Source organism: Falco cherrug, chromosome Z (assembly GCF_023634085.1).
Source record: "Falco cherrug isolate bFalChe1 chromosome Z, bFalChe1.pri, whole genome shotgun sequence".
NCBI classification, from domain to species: Eukaryota; Metazoa; Chordata; class Aves; order Falconiformes; family Falconidae; genus Falco; species Falco cherrug.
Window position 1 is genome coordinate 81,288,016 of NC_073720.1, and position 22,459 is coordinate 81,310,474.

General features: G+C 36.9%; 1 protein-coding gene across 2 annotated transcripts in view; it reads left to right on the top strand.

The window, feature by feature from the left end:
- TMEM161B (transmembrane protein 161B) overlaps positions 1 to 22,459 on the top strand; it is a 61,194-nt gene that overhangs the window by 14,810 nt on the left and 23,925 nt on the right. For both annotated transcript variants that reach the window (XM_055698820.1, XM_055698821.1), the window contains exons 2-7: positions 704 to 807; positions 5,973 to 6,053; positions 11,149 to 11,246; positions 12,933 to 13,089; positions 20,873 to 21,024; positions 21,571 to 21,631. In XM_055698820.1, coding sequence (XP_055554795.1) covers positions 704 to 807; positions 5,973 to 6,053; positions 11,149 to 11,246; positions 12,933 to 13,089; positions 20,873 to 21,024; positions 21,571 to 21,631 — 653 coding nt within the window. The remainder of the gene's footprint in view (positions 1 to 703; positions 808 to 5,972; positions 6,054 to 11,148; positions 11,247 to 12,932; positions 13,090 to 20,872; positions 21,025 to 21,570; positions 21,632 to 22,459) is intronic.

Below are 22,459 nucleotides of genomic sequence, written 5' to 3' on the forward strand. Positions count from 1 at the left end.
TTCACTGGTTGTTATTTAGCTTTAGAAGCTTAAAGTTGCTTTATTAAAAATAAAAACAAAACCAAACAAACAACAACAGCCACTGATAGTCAGAATTAAAGCTTGCTGAGTGACTGGGAATAAGGTTACTGCTGGCCGTGCTGAAGTGCCAAATCCTGATGAAGAGTTGGGCGTTCAAGTGATGCTATGCTGATTCGTGTGTGCTCTCCCTTGCCCACCTGTGCCTGGAGTTCAGCGAGGAGTAAATGCTCTGCACTAGTCAAAGGCTGAAATTTCACAATGTAGATGTTTTAAGTTATTGTAATTCCAGGGGATTTGTATGTTGACAGCTGTTAAATAGTGTCAGAACTGAAGAGACCACAAAACCCAAGATTGTAATCAGTGATGTAATTTTAAGGCAAAATGTCTTATGAAATGCCATGTCCACATGTGGCCTTAAAGTCTGTGAAACAGGGGACATACATTACCAGCCTCATGACCTGGCAGTGCCTTTTATCTTCAGTGAAGAACCTAACTGGCTATAGCAAGTTCCAGGGGATTTCTTGAAAACTAATAAAGCAGTTCCCCCCATTGTCCACCTCTGTGGTTTAAAAAGAACCAAAAAATGTTTATCCTTACCATAAAAGTTTTAATTCTTATTTTATAAAGGTACATTACTTTTCTAAAACACATATTGACTTGTTATTAACTTATTCCTCTACAGGGTGTGATAGGTGTACAGTTGGTGGTTACCATGGTAATGGCCAGTGTCATACAGAAGATCATACCTCACTATTCTCTTGCTCGCTGGCTTCTCTGTAGTGGCAGGTAAGATGATAAATGGTTACTCTATGGTGTGTGAACATGGTAATGCAATTATTTGTTACAGTAGTAAAAGTAAAACATACGAATTTAATTTTCTTGAAAAATAATCTGTTCTTTAAATTTGTTATCATAGTATTGTGACACCTGACCTACGGGCTCAAGGTATAAAGATGTTGCTGCAAAAGAACAGACTTATTTGTTGCTATTAGTTGTATCAATCATAAAGTTAATTGTTGTCCATCTCTTATATTATTAAAGACACAAGCTACGTACTTTAATATTAAAAAGCTAAACTGCATACAAGACACTGAAGAACAGAAGGTTTTTTTTGTTAGCGTTGTTCTTGGTAATCCACCTGCTGATTAGCCTTGCATATAAAGAGTGCTTAGGTATTTATTAAAAATTCTATTTTTTTAAATGCTTCATAAAACAGGATTAGTATAAATTTCAATACACTACTTCCTCATAACAGTAGATCAAACAGACATAATGAGTTGCAAGGGGACCATTCCCTGTGTGGCTGTATCCATAATAACAACAAAACCAGCAGCTGTTTTGAACATAAATCGGTATCTTAAATATTAAAGTAATCATAGACACTCTGTTTTTTCATTTGGGAAGAAAAACACTTTGTATGTTTAGAAGATAGTGTGCTGTCTTTTGAATTGTTAAAATTTTGAGAATACAGAATCTCCACTCCCAGTTTTCTGGAGGAGTATCCTTGAATGACAGTGTGCTTCATAGGAGTCTTAACCAGTCTTGTATAATTTTCCATTGCCTTTTTTTCCTCTGCATCTCAGCATGACCAGCTTTTTCTTTAATTTTTCCCATTTCATCACCCAAAGAATTACTAATGAAAAATGACTGCAAATGTTGGTTAGATGCGTGTTAGGTACGTAAAACAGTAATTGTCAGGTGAGTAATATGAACAGGAATCGTACTCGCAATTGTTGTGTGAAGTTTCATTGTTGACCGCATCTGCAGGGTATTGATCACCTTTTTTGTGCTCTAAAAATAATTTTACATTAATGAATATGAAACTGCATACTATTTATTTTTTTAGGTGTGTTACTACAATTGTGTGATTCTTCAAATGACATTTTCTACTTTTTATATCCTATTTGAACTTTTGTTTCAAGATTTAGATATTTAATTGCTTTTTAAAAAAATTGTTCAATATTGTGGCTGTGTTCTTCATTCTTGTCGAGTTTTCACTTTCTGTATCCTTGTTCTAAGGCGTGGCCTATGCCAATGATAAGGAAGGTTTTGATGTTCAAATATTCATCATTGTTGTCTCTTTTTATCTTCCCATGCCTGTGGATTGATAAATGCATAAAGCAGGATTTTTGCGCTCCTGTTTATGGAATTCTGCTCCTGCTGAAGTCAGTGGGAGTCTTATTGCCTTGTTAATAGCCTTGAAAACCTCATTGTTGCTTTTCAGTATTCCTCTATTTATGTGCTAACTATTTTAGTGCATTGTAATTTCAGTCATTGTGAATAACTTCCGGAATACAAGAATTATGTAAAGAGCCAGAAATAACTCTGTCTTCCAGAAATAAAAACAAATCAGAAGCATCACTACAACAAGAATCTGAATTTTAATGGCAGAAGGGAAAACAGTTCTTTTCTTAGTTTAGCTGACAAACTCTTTTGTGTTGAACCCATTTTCCGCAGTACTGTCTTTTTGCCAGCAGTATTTTCTTTGACAGACCTGTGTGGGTGGGGTGGTAGAGGCTTTACACAGAAGTGGACAGGTAGAAGCAGACATAGTTTCTTGCAAGCAGTTCAGCATACGGAGGAAAAGTCCACCTGCTTCTCCTTTCCTTTGTCAATATACTTCAACTAGTCTTTGGTTCCCAAAACTGTTTAAGTTATTTGGCTAAATGCCTTTCTTCCCAAGGGTTGGGTGGCTTTCCTGAGTGAGATAGTCTGGAATGCCTGTAGATAGCCCTTGCCACATGGGAGGGAGGGAAAACACACTACCAGACAAGCCAGAAACCCTTAAGTGGCTAGATGGTTTAAAGATACCTGTACGTGTGTATTTGAAGCCTATTGAAAGGAACATAGACATTTCAAAATTGGAAAGAATTGTTAGAATAGCTAGACATAAGATAATTATTCAATTACAGAATGTACAACCATCATTAACTTTTGAAAAACTATTTACTTAAATTGGTAAAGAAATACAAACTTTTTCAATCAATGCTATTTTCAGAGCTTAACCAAAATTTGAATATTTGTATTTATTGAAGTCAATGAATTTGCAGCTTAGGTATCGGCATAGGCCTTTGCATTTTTAACTAATCAATTCTCTACCAAAACGTTGCTTTTAAGTTGCACAGCTACTTCAGTTCTGTTTTCAGATCACTTTAGGAAGACAGGAGAAAACGGAACTTTTTGTTGTCCATTTGTTAATGACCTTCATTCATATTTACTGGGACATATCTGTGCTGCTGTGCTATTCAGACTAACTTGGATATGTCAAAACTACAGAATAATTGTTGTGGGATCTCAGTTTTAAGCATATATAAGCTAAAGCAGATACAAACCACTTATTTTTTTTTTTCTCTCTACCTTTAGGAAAATATTTATTCAGATCTCTTGATTTTGAGATTTTAAATGCAAAGTACGTAGGATTTATTAACTAAAAATTTCCCAAACTCCTATACCTATTAGTTATAATTAGGAATCACTTGCAACATAATTCTGTAGCGTAATCAAGAGCAAGTTGTGACTTAAGCATTTCATTTGTGTTAGTGTGTTACACAGAGCAAGACTTTTGTCTTTTCTGCTGTATTAGGTACTATCTCTCCATCTGCAGTAAAGATTTTGAAAAATTAGCTTTCCAACACAGGAAATTTTCATCATTACAGAACTGCTTGTGGTACACTCAGCATGCCAAATTCGGATCTGGGAGATGGTGAATGACAAAGCAGATTACTATTTCTCTGCTTTCTCTTACCTTCTCTGCGTTGTGTGAAAGATAGGAAGAAGTTAGTACTTTCAGTGTAGTTTGTCTTGCATGAAAAGGTTGTTGCTCTGGTTGCTGTGTGATTCTCAGCCTTAACAGAGTCTCTTTTGCAGGGAAGTTGCAGCCATCACATGTTTCATCTGGGACCACACATGAAAAAAAGAAATTCATTAAATAACTTTCACTCCTACTGATGCCACAAAAAAAAACCCCCAAACAAAATTCAGCCCCTCTTCTGCCCCCCACCCTATCCTTGTTCATGCAAAGTCTGTATTATTTGCCATTTTTAATTTTTGAACACAGTGAATTTCTTCAAGGGAAATCTGCATTGTGCAATGGTTTGGATCTCTGTGATGTATTACTGGCTGGTAGTGAAGTTCTTTTCTCTTGAAGAAACACCAGCATCAGCTGGTTCTTTAGCACAGCAGCGCCTCCTGACAGGCTTGTGGAACCCTCTATCAACCAAATTGTATTCTTTGTAATACTGCTGGTTTGAACTCCTACGTATCCATTATGCCAATTTTTAAGTTATTTTAGGATGATCTCTGTGAGCTCTGTGCAGCTGGCTGTTTAGCGCTTCATTATATTAGCAATTAAACTGCTGAATTTGGGAGGTCTTCCTGAAACGTTCTTGGCACACCATTTTTCTTCATTCCCACCTCCCTGGCCTCAGACAAGTTTAGTGTAGTGTCAAGGACAGTGTCAGGATGGAAATGGCTGTCTGTCCTGTTTAAGGTATGCCAGGTAGGCATGTGCTCAGTGGTATGTACATTTCATTAAAATTTTACCTATTCTTTCTTGTAGTCTCTATTCAGTGTTTCTTGAAGCGTGTGTGCACACATGAAGTGTCCATTGTAAGGAAGGCAGAAGATGTATAATATTTGTTTGTTTGTAATAATGTTTGTTGTGGCTGCTTGCATTCAGGACTGTTTCTCCTTTTAGCACCCATCTTGTATCAGTGGCCTTCCCTTAGTATTTGTTGTGTAGACAATATTCCATGAAGAATGACAGAATATTTTTTCTATTTAAATGAAAGACCATGTTCTGCAAATATAAAGGTGGTGGACATCCAGTTGGGACAGGAAGCCTTTTCAAAGCAGAGCTGGGGGATCAGCTCTTACCAAGTGGCTTGAAATTGTTAGGGTTTGAGGTTTATTTTCCAAATTTGCCTTGATACCTTTCTGAAATTTGATGTAACATAATTGCTAGTTTACCAGTGTAGGTTTGAGGGGTCCTAATGGTTTTCTTAACGTGAAAAGTACTGGTGGTTGGGGATTCCGTTATTATCGCTATGACGCTATGTTAACCTGTGTCACCAATTAGTGGCCTCTTACTCCAGAAAAGGACTTCTGCGTAAGTTTCCCAGGCTTGCTCCTGTTCATACTTAGGCTCCTTTGCCTTAGCATTTCAGAGTGGAGATCAGAGTGACATCCTCTCTATCTGGACAGCAGCCCTCCCTTGCTGAATGTGAAGAAGGCCTTGTTTCAGCTACCAAGGTTCTTTACATGCTCAGAGCTTGCAGTAAAACATACCGTTTTAGAGACTTATCCATCTTTGGGTTTCCTCTTCAGAATTTCCTTGCCACTACTTGCCTTTCAAATGAGCAATGGATGGTGTATTGACTTGTGAAAGTGGAAAAACTTGCAGCTCAGCTACGTGTAAATTAGTGAGTTTTTTTAATAGCACTTTTTCTGTTAGGAGTTGACGATGTCACCGAGGAGCTGTTTAGGAAAGGAACATTGATACTATGATCTGCTCTGCCTAAGAAAGACTGGTAGTGGTGGTTTGTGATAATAGCTGTTCTGGGTTCTGGAACATTACTGTTTTTTTGAGAGGCATAATCATACTTTCTAAAATCACTTGCAGTATGGTTCTGATGGGTAATTGTAATGGTATAATCATTCTAGTGAACTTTTTCCAATATCATTACAACCTTGTTTGCTGTATTTTATAACCTGAAAAATTGTTGTTTTGTGAATTGAAGGGCTTTCACCTGAATGACAAAGTGGCAAAGCTTTCTCATTATGATTATGTGTCTTGAACTGAAGTTTGTGGTGGCTCAGTTCAGGCAGGGCTCATACTTGCACACAAGGGTGTTTTGCTTAGGTGTTGTAAGTGAATGGTGTTTTAATATAAATCTATGTTGTTTTTTTTTAAAAAAACCACTTTAAATTGCTAATACTGGTATTTTCTTTAGTTTACGGTGGTATCAACATCCTACTGAAGAAGAACTACGCATTCTTGCAGGGAAACAAAGAGGGAAGAGCAAAAAAGATAGGTAAATACATGTTTTAAGCTTTTTTTCTCCACCCCACCCCCCTTTTTTAATCAGCATGATCCATATAATAACTTTGCTAGCCATCTCTTGTCTTTGTGTGAGTTAAAAACTGCTAGTTGCATATGACAGCCCTGCTTGCATTAATTGTTACAGCTGTGTACTGAACTGTGTTCTTTCAGTTGAACATGCCCAAATTGTGCTGATCTGGATGATTTGCAGTCCACGAAATTGGTCTGTGAAGCTGCTAATTTGGTGGCAAGGGTTTTTTTTGTGTGAATCTATTCATTTGGATGAAAACTGAGGAAAGCAATTCTATAGGATTGAAACTCTTCATCTTAAAGCAAGAGAAGAAAGATGTATTGGTTCAACATAGGATTACTATGAGCCACCACTCTTACACAGCTGTGAAAAATGTAAATGTGCTCCTAGGATGTATTAGGTGACATATTTCAAGTAGAAGTGATAGGGAAATATTAATCCTCTCGGACAAGTCACTGGCGTAGAACTTTATCTGGATTACTGTGTACAGTTCTGATCACTCATGTTCAAGTATGTGAACAGGTGAACAGAGACTGCTAGGATCATCCAGGAAACAGAATGTCTGTCTTAACTAGAGGAAGCTAAAAGAGCTTGGCTGTTTAACCTAGCAAATAGATGACTTAGTGGGGTGGGATAGCTGTCTCTCAGCTGAAGCTGGAAACAGATTCCTGACATTCAGATACGAAGTTCTGGAACGGCCTTACCCGACGTACAACTGTAGCAAGAACCAAGGCATCTTGAGGTGATGGAGCTGGCTATGTTGATGCAAGATTTCTGAATTGGCTTTGTTTAAAACAAACCCATCTCTCTGGTTTTATTTTTGGTGACTAGGAGGTTTCCTTTGGTCCTTTTTCTTTTATTCCAGTGTGAACTGTCTTACAATTCTTAACACTTGTGTTAATCCACAAACTGCACATATAATCTGTTCATTGTACTATGATTATTTTTTTTTAACCTGTTTCATAGTTCTTAAGCTACATGGTTAGCAACCTTACTTGCCACACTTTGGGGTAAATAATCCAGTGGTTCCTTTACTATTAAAGAACAAATTTTAAATGTTTGTTGCAATATTCTTTCAAATTCAGAAACTCATTTTATGTAACAGTTTTCTGTAACAAGTTGAGGCAAAATAAATGTCAATAGCATTGCAATTTATAACTGTCCATTTAAACAGTGATATTTATTTATATGTAAAATAACTTTAATTACGTAACTGTAAGTCCACCCATAGGAACCTTAAGCAGAAAACCACAATGGCATTGTCAAATAATAATTATATGTTTCTCTTACTGCCTTTCGCAGCCTTGCCAGTGTTTTGCCATCCAAAATATGTGTGTTCTCAGTTTCACCAGAGCAGTTGCATGCTTTCAGCAGAGGTGAAGCATGTCATGTTAATGTGTACTGACATATAACCTTGAATTTTGTAATATTTGGAAAATTCACTGTGAAATTTAGTAAGAACCTGTATGACAAGATACTTTGTGCATTAAGTCCTTTTTCAGTTACTAAACCTCTACATTTAATGTTTCAAGTCTGATGCTGTTTTCAGGTCTGCACAGTCAAATTTTGTTGCTATGATTTACTTATTATATGCCTGATATAATTTTCTCACAGTATTAACATGGAATCAAGAGAATACAGCTGTAATAGTTGTAGGTGGTTGTTTACACTAGGATAAATGTTAATCACAGGGGGATATAAAACTTCAAAGAAACCAAGAATGGTAATGTAGAGACTTAAATGAGACTTTGCCTTGCTGTTTTAACAACAGAATGAATACAGTTTTTAGTTAATAAATACATTTCTGTGTCCTCTAAAGAAGTGGCTGTTGTTGGAGGAGAATCGTAGTTTAAAGTAGGACTTGTTCCTGTTGAGTTGATTTGGATGTACTGTTTTAGGTTGCACAAGATGGAACGGAGGGCTACTTTGAGCCAAGGAGATGTGAAACACGTGGTGCAGGAGAAATAAGGACACATCTATTTGATTTTCCCCTTGTCTTTTCTAGAGGAAGAATTTGCTTTGTCAAGCCCGTAGTCTTAGAAAATGTAGTACCTGCTCCTTACTTACTTTTCCAATTTGAACTAATTAAAAGAGAAATGACAGAAGGAGATCCAAGGAACTTGCGTGAAAATGAGCCTTAGAAACAGCTGTAGTGTGAACTAGTAGTCAGTTTTATTCACTGCATATTACACTTCATTGTATTATGCTGTAGGTTATAATAGCACATGACTATTAGGCAGTTTTCCTATGTCAGAATCATTGTGTTATATTAAATTGTTAGGCTAATGAAAAGGCCCGTAGCTACTATGAATTAGTTTGAATTAAAGCTGTCAGTGATCCTGGGTGTGTTCTGGCTGTGTCTCTCAGATTATGGGTCTCCTGGGATAATTAAAATGTAGGAACACTGAAATGGCTTCAGTTATCAAAATGCTCATCTTGCTCAAGGTGATGGTACTCCTGGGTGCATGCAGTAAGAAAACATCAGAAGTACAACTAGGGGCAGGGAAGCACATAGAAGCTTGCAGAGTGTCATGTGGCTAGGCATCTGAATTTTTTGAGTAATGTTTCAGATTCCTATCCTCAATTTTCAGTGCTTTGGATAATACTAAGAATTAATATAACTTGGAAAAAAATATTTTCATTGGTGCTTTCTGTTTGCATTCTTATCTCACACGTTAGCTGAGAGGACATCATTCTTTAAAAATAAGTTCACAATTGATGGTTTGGATCTCTTTTAATGCTTATGTGCCAATAGCTCATCTTTCTATGGAAAATCTACCTATCTCTTTCTGATTTCAGAGGTGCTGTGCTAAAATGTGGCAGAATTTACTGTTTCCTTCTGGCGATTTAGGGGTTTTACGTTTTCGGGGTTTTTTTTGTTTGTTTGTTTTTTGTAAACCTAACATTTTCTGATCTGCTTTAATAATTTTTCCAATTTCATGTATCTTGACTTTGTTCAGTTTCTTCTTAAGAGCATCCTGTTTTCTTCAATTTCAAGTCTTACTAGTGTGGCTTTTTTTCAGGAGAGTGAAGATCATGGTGGTGTTATAGTTTCAAAGCTCCAGATGAAAATGCACCTGTTGTTCTACATATGTTATCTTTTATGGTCTTTACATGTACCTTTCCTGTGAAAAATTATTCCTTAAAGATGCATTAGTTCTAAACCAATAATTTGGAAAACATGGTCCAAGTTTGTTATATGTGTAAGACATACTTTTCTTTATCCTGTATTTCCAAGATGATTCAGTAGAACTGGAAAAGGGGAGCTATGGTGGCTAGAAGAAGGGCTTCCACACAAGGATGAGAAGTGTAAGGCTTAGCTGTTCTGGGAACTGGTTGAGGGAGGGTTTTGCAACAGGTACGTATTCAGTGTGCATGAAGTGTGGCTAGGGAGTAGTAAACTTACTGCTACGTTATACAGGGAGGGAGGCACTTAACATTAGTAGGGTAGATTTAAGGATTTCTCCATTTGGGACCACATTGTGGAACTTGGTGCTGCAAGACACTACAGGGTTCAACCAATTGTATACTGTTTCAGAGGGGGTTTAGGCAAATTCCTGTACGTTTTGAAAAATGATGGTTTCAAATGATGCAGTCTCTGGCACAGATTGTCTTCAAGTTGCTTAATGGTGGAGGCCAGGAACGGTTTAGCAGTATGAGGATTGATCTCTGGTTACCTTACTCCTTTCATTCGTATAAGCAAGTAGCCACCTGTATGAAAGGAGCAAATGAATCTGTGTGAATATGTAAATCTGCTCTTTATGAAGCCCCTGTGTATTGCTGTCATGCTCTGCAGCAATGGTTAGAAGCTGGAACACAGCTTTGAACCCTGTGCTATATCGTGATGATCTTAGCCTTGTCTGTCTCCCCAAAGAGAGCATGATGGATTATTTCTTTTCAAGATGTGCTGGATCTCTAGGATTGCTAGTAATTCATAAATGGGGTATGAATTGAAACAAGTCTATAGTATTTCTACACATACCCTTCAAGATTAGAAAACTACCTTGAAATTGTCTTTGCCTGATGGCCAGTAGGATGGATCTTTCAAGGATCTAGGTTACTGCAGCTCACATGACATACTCTAAGCATCCTGTTGTGACGAAAAAGGCCTAGTGCTTTTTTGGAAAATTTATTTCTCCTTATCAGCTGTCTTCTGAGACAGGTTATTGCTTGTTATTTCCAATGAACAATCAAAAAAATTAACACTGCCAAGTCGGTCTTTACTTGCTTTCAATCCAAGACTTTAGCACTCATGTCTTTCATCACCCTGGTCTAGACCTCAGTCAAAAAGCCTCAGTTCAGCTTTGATTTTCTTCAGGGTATGTCTGTGACAGGGTGGATGTATTCTGCTCTCTAGCTGTAGTGTAGTTTCAGTAACCTTTTGAGATTACTGTGACAGGGTGGATGTATTCTGCTCTCTAGCTGTAGTGTAGTTTCAGTAACCTTTTGAGATTGTGGGAATTTACTAGAACACCCTGTCACTCCCTGAACAGGAAGAAAATCAGTGGGCTGAATTAAGTACTGGCCACCGGATCTTGCCCTAATACATGCTCAGGATGCTATATATAATCACAGAATTGTTTAGGCTGGAAAAGACCTTTAAGATAATAGAGTCCAACTGTTAACCCAGCACTGCCAAGGCCACTACTAAACCACGTCTCTAAATGCCACATGTACATTTCTTTTAATTACCTTTTAGAGATGGAGACTCCACCACCTCCCTGGGCGGCCTGTTGCAATGCTTGATGACCCTTTCAATGAACAAATTTTTCCAAATATCCAATCGAAACCTCCCCTGGCATAACTGGAGGCCATTTCCTCTTGTCTTATTGCTTGTATGTTGGAGCCTTACAACATGAAGCTAGGGATCATTGACATGCCTGGTTGTTTCTCAAGATTTAAACTTGGATTAATGCTTTTAGCTAGCTAGAAAGAAATGTTTGCATTTGGCAAAAAAGTGGTCTGCACTGTTCTTAAATTTGAAATGCCATTATATATTGAAACAGTTTATTTTGTCACATCCATGTGTGTATTATCTATCTATTTATTTTTACAGAAAATATAATGGTCATATTGAAAACAAACCCCTAACCATTCCAAAAGACATTGATCTTCATCTGGAAACAAAATCTGTGACCGAAAGAGACACTATTGGTAAGAATAAGTGGATGCAGACAATAATATATTATTTATCAAGTGTTCATTTGCTATGAATTCTATCATATCTTTTTTTTTTATAGACAAAAGTATAGAAGTATGACTGATAATAAAATTAAATAAGAAGGGAAGAATGAAAGCCACATCTTCTCTGTTCCATGGGTGACAATAGCAGTGTTATGAACAAGGATGTGTAGGTGAAATTCAGCATAAAGCACATCTGTTGTTGTATCAGGCATCCGTAGCAATATGAGACAACATGGAAAGGATCACATTATAGTTTATTTGATCATAGTTTTGTACAAGAAATTGACAATTGACAGATGTTGAAACATATGCCTTCTGCTCATCTGAAATAGGAAATGTGTTGTAGCATTGAAACCTAGACCTTTCGACCACATGTATGAAATACTGAGGTACAATGCTTAGAAACAGAAAGTGACAATACAGAAATAAACAGCGTTAAGTGTTTTGGAAGTTGCTATTTTTTTTAAGTGGTAATGTTTGATTCATAACCAGTTATTCTGTTACAGAAAACTCATATATGGATATGTATGAATGTATGATATGTATTTTCTTCCTATCTGCATTTTCATATACATGTGTTTTGTGCGTAAACATAGAAGGAAAGGAAGCATAGTCCTATGCAGGAGAATTCTCAGCTTAAATTATTGGAGACAGTGTAGAAAATACCTTTAACAGAAACGCAGAGTTTCTTGAAGCTGGCACATAAAGCATTCCCAAGGTTCACTTAGTGTTAATTGCTTGAAACTAGACCATTTAACTGTCTTCCTAAGTATTTATAGGTACTGATACAGTGTAGGGCTTAACTGTCTAAAAGAGTTATGTACACAAACTTTGGTTGACTCTAACCAGGTATTTATTTCAAAATAAATATAGGATTTGGAAATACCAGAGTTTGGCCAGTTTCCTGTGTTTAACATCAGCTTGTAGTCAACAGACTAATTGCTCAGTAATGTTTTGTGACTTAACTCTGTAGGTCCTACATCTACAGGTGTTTGGGAGGGACAGGCTGCACTTCATTGTCACAAATTGTTCTTTGCAGTTCCCAGCAACTGTGGGAGTTCTTTCCTCATAAATCACCTGGCCTACGTGGAACCCAGTGTGATCCCCAGAATTTTTACAGTGGAATTTACACAATGATTTATTGTTATATGGGAGTTACTAACAAAATCTGAAAGAACAAACTGTCAGTATCTTAGATGCTGTTTTTTTAAAGATAAAGAGGAAGTGGTTACATTTAGGGGTTTAAATTACTGCCAATGAGCTTGTAATTTTTAACAGAGAGTCAAGAAAACTTACCTGGAATTGCAGCTAGACTGAACTGGAGAACCTGTTTCTGTTGTGATGTTGAGATCTAAATTAAGTGTACTTTTTGAATTTAGGACATTAATGTATAAAAGCTGAGATGATAAAATAGTAAAATCTTGTAGCGTTATAAATTTGAGTAGTAATCAAGTATCAATTAACAGAAGCAAAGAGTGAGTTTCAGGTTGCTGAGTGGAAAAAATGTAGCTTTTTTGCTGTTCTTGCTCTTGGGTGATGGGGGTCTACCTAGACCTCAGCTAGTTGAAAACATTTTTTAATTGTCATGCCATTCTATATATGTCAATAACTGCCTTAAAATATCAAATCTAACATCCGCAAACTTGTATTTTTCAGCATTGCATTATTTTCCGGAATATCAGTGGTTGGTGGATTTCACTGTTGCAGCTACAGTTGTGTATGTGGTGACAGAAGTCTATTACAGTATTGTGAAGCCCTCCCAAGAAATGAATATCAGCATAGTGTGGTGTCTGCTTGTCTTGGCTTTTGCAGTGTATCCTTTTCTGTTTTCTTAAGTTACTCTGTCCCAGATAGTCTACATCCTTCTGCAATTCATATAAAGCTCTGTACTGTCAATTGGTAGGTTACACAAATACTTAGCATTTGGAAGAAGGATTGCGTAAGCTAGTGTCACTGGGTAATATATTATACTATGTATATATTGTGTATATGTATGTATATATACATAAACATGCCTTTGTACATGCTGATCACTAGCTTGTTAACATTAATACTAAACCATTTATGGAAGAAATACATGTATGTGAACATACAGTTGGTGCTCATCTGTAGTATATAGTGGTTCTGAACTAATTTGGCTTTGCCTAGTTTGGCAATCAGAAATAGATTTCTGTACAGAATGAATTTACAGCTTTTGGAGAAGTGTGTAATTTATTGCACACTTTTTGTTTTCAGTGTGTTTGATCTGATACTTCCTGAACAAAATAGTACAGTAATGTCTATACTAATTTATTGCAAAGGTACATTGTTGAAGTTTAACCCCAGCTGGTGTCTAAGCCCCATGTAGCCGCTTGCTCATGCTTCCCACAGTGGGATGGGGGAGAGAATCTGAAGGGTAAAAGTAAGAAGACTTGTGGGTTAAGATAAAGACAATTTAATAGGTAAAGCAAAAGCCGCGCATGCAAGCAGAGCAAAACAAGGAATTAATTCACTGCTTCCCATGGGCAGGCGGGTTCAGCCAACTCCAGGACAGCAGGGCTCTGACATGTGTAGTGGTTACTTGGGAAGACAAATGCCAAATACTGAATGTACCCTCTTCCTTTTTCTTACCCCAGCTTATATGCTGAGCAGGACTTTCTATGGTACGGAGTATCCCTTGGGTCAGCTGTGGTCAGCTGTCCTGGCTGTGTCGCTGCCCAGCTCCTTGCACCCCTCCAGCCCTCTCCCTGGCAGGGCATGAGAAACCAAAAAGTCCTTGACTTAGTACAAAAACTACCCAGCTACAACCAAAACCATTGGTGTGCTCTCTCAGCATTGCTGTCCCACCAAATCACACCCAGCACTGCACCAGCTACTAAGAAGAAAATAAACTCTATCCCAGCTGAAACCTGGATGAAAAATATGCATGATATGAAAATATGAAAAAATAATACATGCATGAATTCATAATTTTAAAATGCAGTCAAGACACTCTCACATTGTTTACAGAAAATAAAATATATAGAGAGTTGTAGGAGCTGAGGTGGTGTGTTTTCAAAGCTCTGTGAAAAACTAAACTCCCCTCTGAAACTGGGAGAAACAAAAGCAGAGTATTTAGGAAACGGGCCATGTCAAACCATAAGAAGCAGCATCTGTTATGTTTGTTTTTATTGGAGAAGGCAATGTCACACATGGATGCTTGCACAGTAATTAACTGCTTTCCACAGACCAATCCAGACGTACACTTTAGGGAGGAAAATTGCCTTTTAAAGACATGATAGGTGTTAAAGCAATGGAATTGAATAAAGGCCTGCAAGAGTGTAGGTTATGGAAAAGTGAGTTAGAAAATGAATTTCTGCAACTCCTCTGCTCCCTCAAAAGCTGAAAACCAGATAAGTGCTAATTTAGGGTTGATATAGCACTTGAATATTCAAAATTGATTAATCTCTATAAATGCCTGGTCTTCAATAGAGATTCTTACTATGTTGAGGGTTTTTTTGGTGTGTGTTAGCAGTAGCTGGTGGTATTACGTAAAGCCTTTGAACTCTCATGTTTGGTTGTATTTGGCTAACAGTTCTGGATGTGCTTAAATACTTGTCTGCACTTGACAGGTATTAAAATATGTGCTGCCTGTATGGTAAGGTCAGGAGTTCCTTTTCTAAGTAGGCTGAAGTATAAATGATATCCAGAATTTTCCTTGTAATGAGTAAGAGCTTCCTTGGAGAGGGAGTCGAGTCATATTGGCAGGGGAGGGGTAGAAGACTGTTAGTAGCTTGCTTCCAGACCAGGTGTTTCTCCTTTGACTTGTCAGTGGACAGGTCCACAGTCCAAAAGGTGGTTTTTCTAGTCTGCTAGGTAGTGACAGGAAAGCTGATGTCTGGCTCGTGCACTTTATAATGGTATTACAGTTACATTACAGCCGTAATATAGCTGTTGCACTGCCTTCGTTTTACTTGTTTGGCTGAAGTTTGGAATTCTAGTTTAATCTTGGCAGAGGAAAGGAGACAGAGGCAGCTACTGCTTAAGAAATCAGAAATGAAAGCCAGCACCTTCGACTCCCGTTTTGAGCGTGAAGGGGAGGTTAATAGAACTAATGGAAAAGCAAGCTTCAAATACTAAAGCCACAGTGCACTCTTAGATTTGTGGGTGGCAGCACCCCATTTGCTTCATCTTCCAAATCTTGGGTATAGCCAACTTATATAATCCACAGCTATCACTGTAGTATTATTTATATTGTAGGAAAATCTACTGCGATAATTTTTTCTCACAGTGGTATTTGAATACAGTCCTAATCACTGCTTTCATTGGGTCATCAATTCAGGGCAAAGCCAAATGCATAAATTAGGGAAGATAAGTCACCTGGCAGCACAAGCTTTTCAGTCTCAGTAGTGTGAACATGCAAGACGGTATTAGGGTCTTTTTTTGATTGTTTCTTTCTCACCTGCCATTTTTATATGAATTGAGCTTAAACCAACATGTCCAGTTCTATCCTAATCTGACTGCAGTATTGGAGATCTAATTGCACGTTTGGACCTGGAGGAGATTGAAAGAGACCTACTGTATTCCCTGCATGTTAAAAGCACATTAGCTATATTTTCTCACTAGCCTTTCTACATTACTGAAAGAGAAGTAGGACCAGATAGAATAGTATTAAAAGCGAAGGATCATGTGCTAAAGCTACATTTTATTTAACAAGCTGTTAATTGCATGCTTTAGCATTTTTGTACCTAGGCATGTATTGTCTAAGGGACCAATACTGTTTTGGGTTTTGGTAATAAGTATATTTTGGTGAGGAAGTTCTTGAGGACTTCTCCAACATTTCTCTCAGCCCAATAAACTGATAGAAGTTAAAGTTTAAAATTCGTGTGGCATTTCTAAAAACATAAGGAAATTTGGGAAAGCCTAGAGAAGAATGGTCTGATAAGTAGGACCAGGCCTTCAGAAATAAAAAAAAATTCTGGGAAATAGGAAACCTGTATACAACTGTAACCTTGTATAATCACTTACCTAGTACTACTTTTGAATAGTCATTTATTAATTATACAAAAGAGTCAAATAGTCAGAACTAGTTTCCTGCCACTTTTTACAACTTTGGTTTCCTTTTTTGTCCTGTGGTATTAAATAGATCTTGGTTTTATTGGAGGCTTCTGTACGGAGCAGGTGATTTTGTAGAAAACCTCATGGAGTCACTGCCTCCTCATATTGAACAGGGCTTTGCTTAATTACCTGTATGGTTCCTGGACTGATGGGATGAAGTAGTGTGCTTCTGTGCAGTCTGAGGGATTAGTGATAAGCAGAAGGCTGCTGTACTAGCAAGTACAGTCTAAACTTTATATTAGAGTTAACATCTCCATAAATATGTTAACTTACATTACAGCTTTATGGGTGAAGGAGGATGGTGGGTGCAAAGAGTGATACGTAGAGATACTGATAATAGTGCTTGAGATCAGTTGCAACCTAGGCAGGTGGAAAGAAATTTCAGAAGAAAACTGGTTAATTCACGTGTTGTGACATCAGGCCCCTGGGATACTTAGACTACTTTAAAACTTACACAGTTATTTACTAATTCAGTACATCAGGACCAGAAATGATTCATCATGATCTAAATGTTAGAAAAAATTGGTTGCCTCTGTATTTTCAATTGAAAGCAGTCAATGTGATAGGTCAAGCATTAGTTCTAGGATGGTTTTGTGTTATGATGAAAGATGTTTCTTGTGTTTCATGGCTGTGTATTAAGAGGTGATAGTTTGTACTAAGGATTTGGCTGACAGAATGGCTGAAAGAAGCTTGGGGAAGTTGGAGAGGATGATTGGTGGGTTTTTTTCAGTTGCTTCAGTGCAGTAATCCGTTATTGGCATCTTTAGATGTTCTTAGTGTAGATACTCAGAAAAATTCTAGAAATGAATCTAGGCTATACATGTGTTTTAACAGAAATTTAGTCTAAAAGGAATAGTACATAAATTTAGTATTTGAGTTCCACTGTTAAGCGTATGTTGTCATTACATTGATAGTAGTAGTGCTAGGCAAACCTGTGTTTCCTGTGCTGAAAGTTTGTGCAGCTGCATGAGCAGGTACCTCAGTGACAGATGCTAGATTCCTCTTCCAGACCAGGGAGATGCTCCAGTGGCAGCTCATGCTCAGCTTACCCATGGTAAGGCTGGGTATGGCAGGGGTGTCTGCATGTGTCCCTCGTCCTGCTGAACTGAGTGTGAACCTCACAGTTCGTAGCATGGATAAGTACTTCCAGGACAAGGAACTCTGTTTTTAGCAGAACAGAAAAATAAATCTGTAAATGGCTAGATAGTTTCAGGAAGACTCAAAAGATGTTTCTTGGAGGCAGCATTTAGAAGGCTTACTGTACAACCTGCTTGATGTTTAATATTTTTGAAAGGCTGCAGGATACTATGTTGCTTGATCATTTTTTGTGCTGATAAGCCTGCAGGCACTGAAGAGTTTCCAATACCTGAAGAGGAGTAACAAAACAAAGATGTTGAGGGTTTTTTTTAAGACTGATTATTGATCATGACCTGCTGATTGTGAATTTTGGATTAAAAATTAGTTTTGCAATGTTTCTTGCAAAAGCAGTTTGTGAAAACTCATTGTGGTGCAGGCCACAACGTTTTAATTACTGTTTTTCTATTATTCTTTGTGTACAGTTTGTTGCAGATAGTAACTATTCACAGATTGATGATTTCTGTTATTTTGGAATTTGGAAAGATGGTTTCTGTCAGAACAGATATTCAAAATTAGCAAACTGAATTGTTGATCATGAATTTAGCAGTTGCAGACAGCTTACTTGCAAAGGAGTGGATTTGTAAAATAACAACATGTTTTACTGGTGGGAGGAAGAATGTGCATGAGGATGGAGTGGGACAGACTATACTGAGAGGTGATCCATCTTAACAGTAGTGTGTGTCTAAATTATGATACATATGCAGCTATTTAGAATGTTTCACTGGAAACAACTAAGTTGGGTTACTTAAATTTTTTACTATAAACTTAAAACAGTGTTGTATACGGTAAGTTCTGTTGCAGAGACCAAGTATGTAGGAAAACTAATGTGGTAAAGCAAAAGTAAGATATTTCTCAGCTGGGAAGCTATCTGTTATCTGAAAAGGTTTAAGTAACCTGATTCATTGGTAGGTTAGTAAATTTGACTGGCTACTTCTGGAAATATATTGATGGCATAGCAAAGGCAAGTGACAGTCTTCTCTTGACTTAAGGTTGATCTAGGGAAAGTCATTCATCAAGTACCTTAAAATAACCTCTAAGCCTTAAACTATAATTTTTTCTACATAAGTGCAATCAGAAATAGTATAGAGGAGTTTATTTGGTTGTCAATTGTGACTCCAAAATTTTTGTGTATTTTAATAGAAACAGAACATAGGTCTCTTCAATCACATGCATAAATAGCGCTGGACTATATCACTCAAAAACTCCATGATTGCAGCAATTTAAAAGACAAAATTCTTCTTGCAAAAATGTATACCATAAATTCTACAGGCAAATCACTTTTTTATGATCAAAAAAAAAAGTAATATAAGGTGGGGTGGGGAGTGGGGAGTCTATTAACTTGGCACTATATACTTCTGAATTATTTCTTCAGTAGGTCCTGAAATGTAGGTCAAGCAGTGAAAGGAAGTGATGAAGTGAGCCATAATGCTTTGATTTTCTCTGTCCTAAACCAGGCAGCAGTGGTGATTATTCAAGTAGCAGAGGATTTGAGTCAAATACAGTTTGCATAATCATTAATTTATATATCTGATTCTGAATCGGCACTATAATTGGAATTTACTGTCAGTATGCTTTCTTTTTCCTGGTTGCATTTTCCACATCCTTTAGGTACAATACATAGTTGAAAACATGAAGTTTCTAGGGGGTTATAAATCTGTTCATGGGTTAGGACTATTGGTCACAGACTGTTATGAAGTCCTTTGTATAACTTCAAGATTTAAAAGTAATGTGTTTGCAATTTGTGATTAATGCCCCAAGCGACAAAAAGACACTTGGTTTAAGAATGTATTATTAGAGAAGCAGAGCTTTCCAGAACACTGTATATATGACCTATTATATACATCTTAGGATGAGGTCCGTCTTCCTTTAGATATACCGGTTCTTTCTGTGAAGTATGAAGGTTCAACTGAACTTAAAAGTTATTAGATGCTGTGCTTAGGCCACTTTATTGTGTGCATGTGAGTGCCTCTCTGCATATACATGCACTACAGCAATGTGTCTATTAAATGTGCTGCCTAATGAAGTACGATATTGCATAATCATACAGTTACATTGACATCTTAAAATGCTTCCAGTATTGAAGTGCAAATATGAATGAATATGTTATGCATAGTGGAAAAAAAAAAAAGGGGCCACAGTTTACACTTCAAATATTCTTTTTCCTTTTTCTTCTTGGTTTTTCAAAGGAGGAAGTGTCTGGAGTGATCTTCAAGTACTTTATTTAAATATGAACTATATATTGCCTGCCATCTGAAAAAAAAAAATCAATTGTAAAGGGGGCTGTAGCTTTAAGAGTTGACAATATATCCTGAAAAATTTATTCTAATCTACTGTTTAACTTTGGAGCTAATTATGTTTAGAAATACATTTGAAAGGAGAATACTCAATAAACATTTTAAAAACAGCTTGATAATAGAGCAGGTGCTGTCTTAGATGTTCATATTTGGGCACTGGGGTTACATGAAAGGACTTAATGTACCACACCAGACCAAATCAGATTTTTTGAGCTGGGCTTTTTTTTCCCCCCAAGATGATCATGGGGTAGATATTTTTTTTCCTAGATGGTACTAAATGTGCTGCTGTTTTACTGTCTTTGGTAGCTTAAGATCTCACACACATGCATGTGAAAGTAGAGAAATACAAGTTTCATCTTTTCATATGTTTTCTGTTTAAGTAAACAGTCACATAATAATTCAAGCAACAATCCCATGCCATTTGTCACAGTTTCTTGTAAGGCAAATGTACACTCCCAGTGAGCAGAAATTATCATAGTTGAGGAATTTTATCGCACTATTGATAGAAGTACTTGTTGGAACATTCTGTTGTGGCTGTTTGTATGTATGCCTCAGGGCTGTGCATTCAGGAAGAAAAGATATAGCTCCTCTGTGGTTAAAACCATGTTTATTCACTTCCTTGGCATTCAAAGATATTTTGGGTTTTGAAATTAAGATACACTAAATCTTGAGTTATCTAGTTTGGAGTATTTTCTCATTTAGTTCGGTATCTTTCATTGAAGATACAATTGTATTATTTTTTTGTTTGATTTAACTTATGTTTATATAATCATTTACATTTCAACTGTGGTTTAGTTCTCCCAGGTTAATAGCGAATGTTGCTGCAACTGACTGTAAGTAAGCCTGAATCAGAACTGTACTCCAGAGAAGTGTATTCCTGGCTACCCTTTCTGTGATGGTTGTGCTTTACATATGCATTACAGTATTCTGTAATTTTAACCTGAAATTGGCTAAACACATACTACTTTTTTTAAAAAAAACCCTGTGCATCAGAACAGCCCTAGTGTAGATGACCAAAATACAGCTTTATAATACTTTAAATATAGTTATTTTACAAACTTAATTTTCCTTGACCATTTTCTTGTGTAGTAAGGTACTGTTTTCGTTGACTACTCATTATTTCAAAGTAGAGGATGGAGGCGAAAGATCTGTCTGTGTCACCTTTGGTTTTTTCTTCTTCGTGAAAGCAATGGCGATTCTCATTGTGACAGAAAACTATCTAGAGTTTGGACTGGAATCAGGTAGCTCCTTTCTTTAGTGTTTGCAAGAAGTGTAGTGATCGCATAACCTGAAAACTTTATTTCCAGTCTCTGGTGTTTTTTGAGAATATCTGTGTTAAAGTGAACTCTATGTCATACACTACTAAGAAATTTTGCTTTGGAGTGCAGATTCTGATGGAGATTTTGTATATTCTCCCTGCTTTCTTTTCAATAGTGTAATTTTTGCTTAGTTTTTTTGGTTTGCTAATTATATTTGCCTTGCAGTTTTACATTTAACCCATTTTGCCTTTCATAATAAGTGAAGCTCCTTTACTGAAAAAAAACCCCACCCCCAAACCCCAAAACTTACTTTTGTAAAAAGTAATATTACTTCTATAAATGTTCCTGAAGTGTTAACCAGAGCTGTTAATAATCAAGTTTTATTGCATTATGGTGTACTAATGAGCACATGAAAGAGGTATGCTGGACATATGAAAATTTGTTTAAAAGATGACTTGTTACCTAGCATTTTATTTTGAAAAAGGGATTCTGCGTTTGTACTGTAATAAAATACATGTTTTTCTGCAGGATTCTCAAATTTCTCGGAAAGTGCTATGCAGTTTCTTGAAAAGCAGGGTTTGGAGTCCCAGTAAGTTTCTGGAAACATATTTGTCTGGTTTGTGTGTGCATTTGTAACTGAACCACTTGGATTTTCTTAGCAAGCATTTGTCTTGTATGTTTTGCCCTTGTAGGTGCTTATGATCTCCCCAATAATGTGAAGAGGTGGGTTAATGAAAGTAATTCATCAGTACTCACACGGAATTTAAGTTGCATTTGTGTTTTCTCTTTTTAATTTGGAGATAGTTTCTGCCCTGACATTTTGGTTCTAGTTCATAAATTACAGTTACAAAACTATAAACATTTTTTTTCATGGCAATTCCCTTCAGCTTTGTAACAGTCACTTAAAACTGGTATTTTCTGCCATTCCTGTGGTATGCAAGAGGATGAGTGTGCAAAAGCTGCAGATGGAGCTTGTGATGAAGTTCCCATTAGGAGTAAATTTTGGCTTTCACTCCTGTTTTCAGGTTGTAATAGTGTTTTCGTATTGTGCAAAAACATCTGCTTGCTACAGGACATCCAAGGTTTGTATAAACCGTTGGAAGAACATGCCACAGCTTTTGATGTTACATAAATATACAATTGGTGTCATAGACACCCTTTGTATATTGTGAAATGGATTTCTGTTACCATTCTTTCCTTATATGCATGTTCTAAAACGTCTTTATGGGGTATGTCATCACTGTAGGAATGCAACTTTGAATTTCTTGCTTGGAAGTTCTCAAGTATCATGCAGAAGCTATGGAATCTCTTTATCTTTGCGGAACAGACGTTTCCTCAGACTGGAAATCTATGTGTGTCATTTATGAATAAACTCATGGGAAACTTAACTGAATCCCATGTGTTTCTCAGCCTTTCT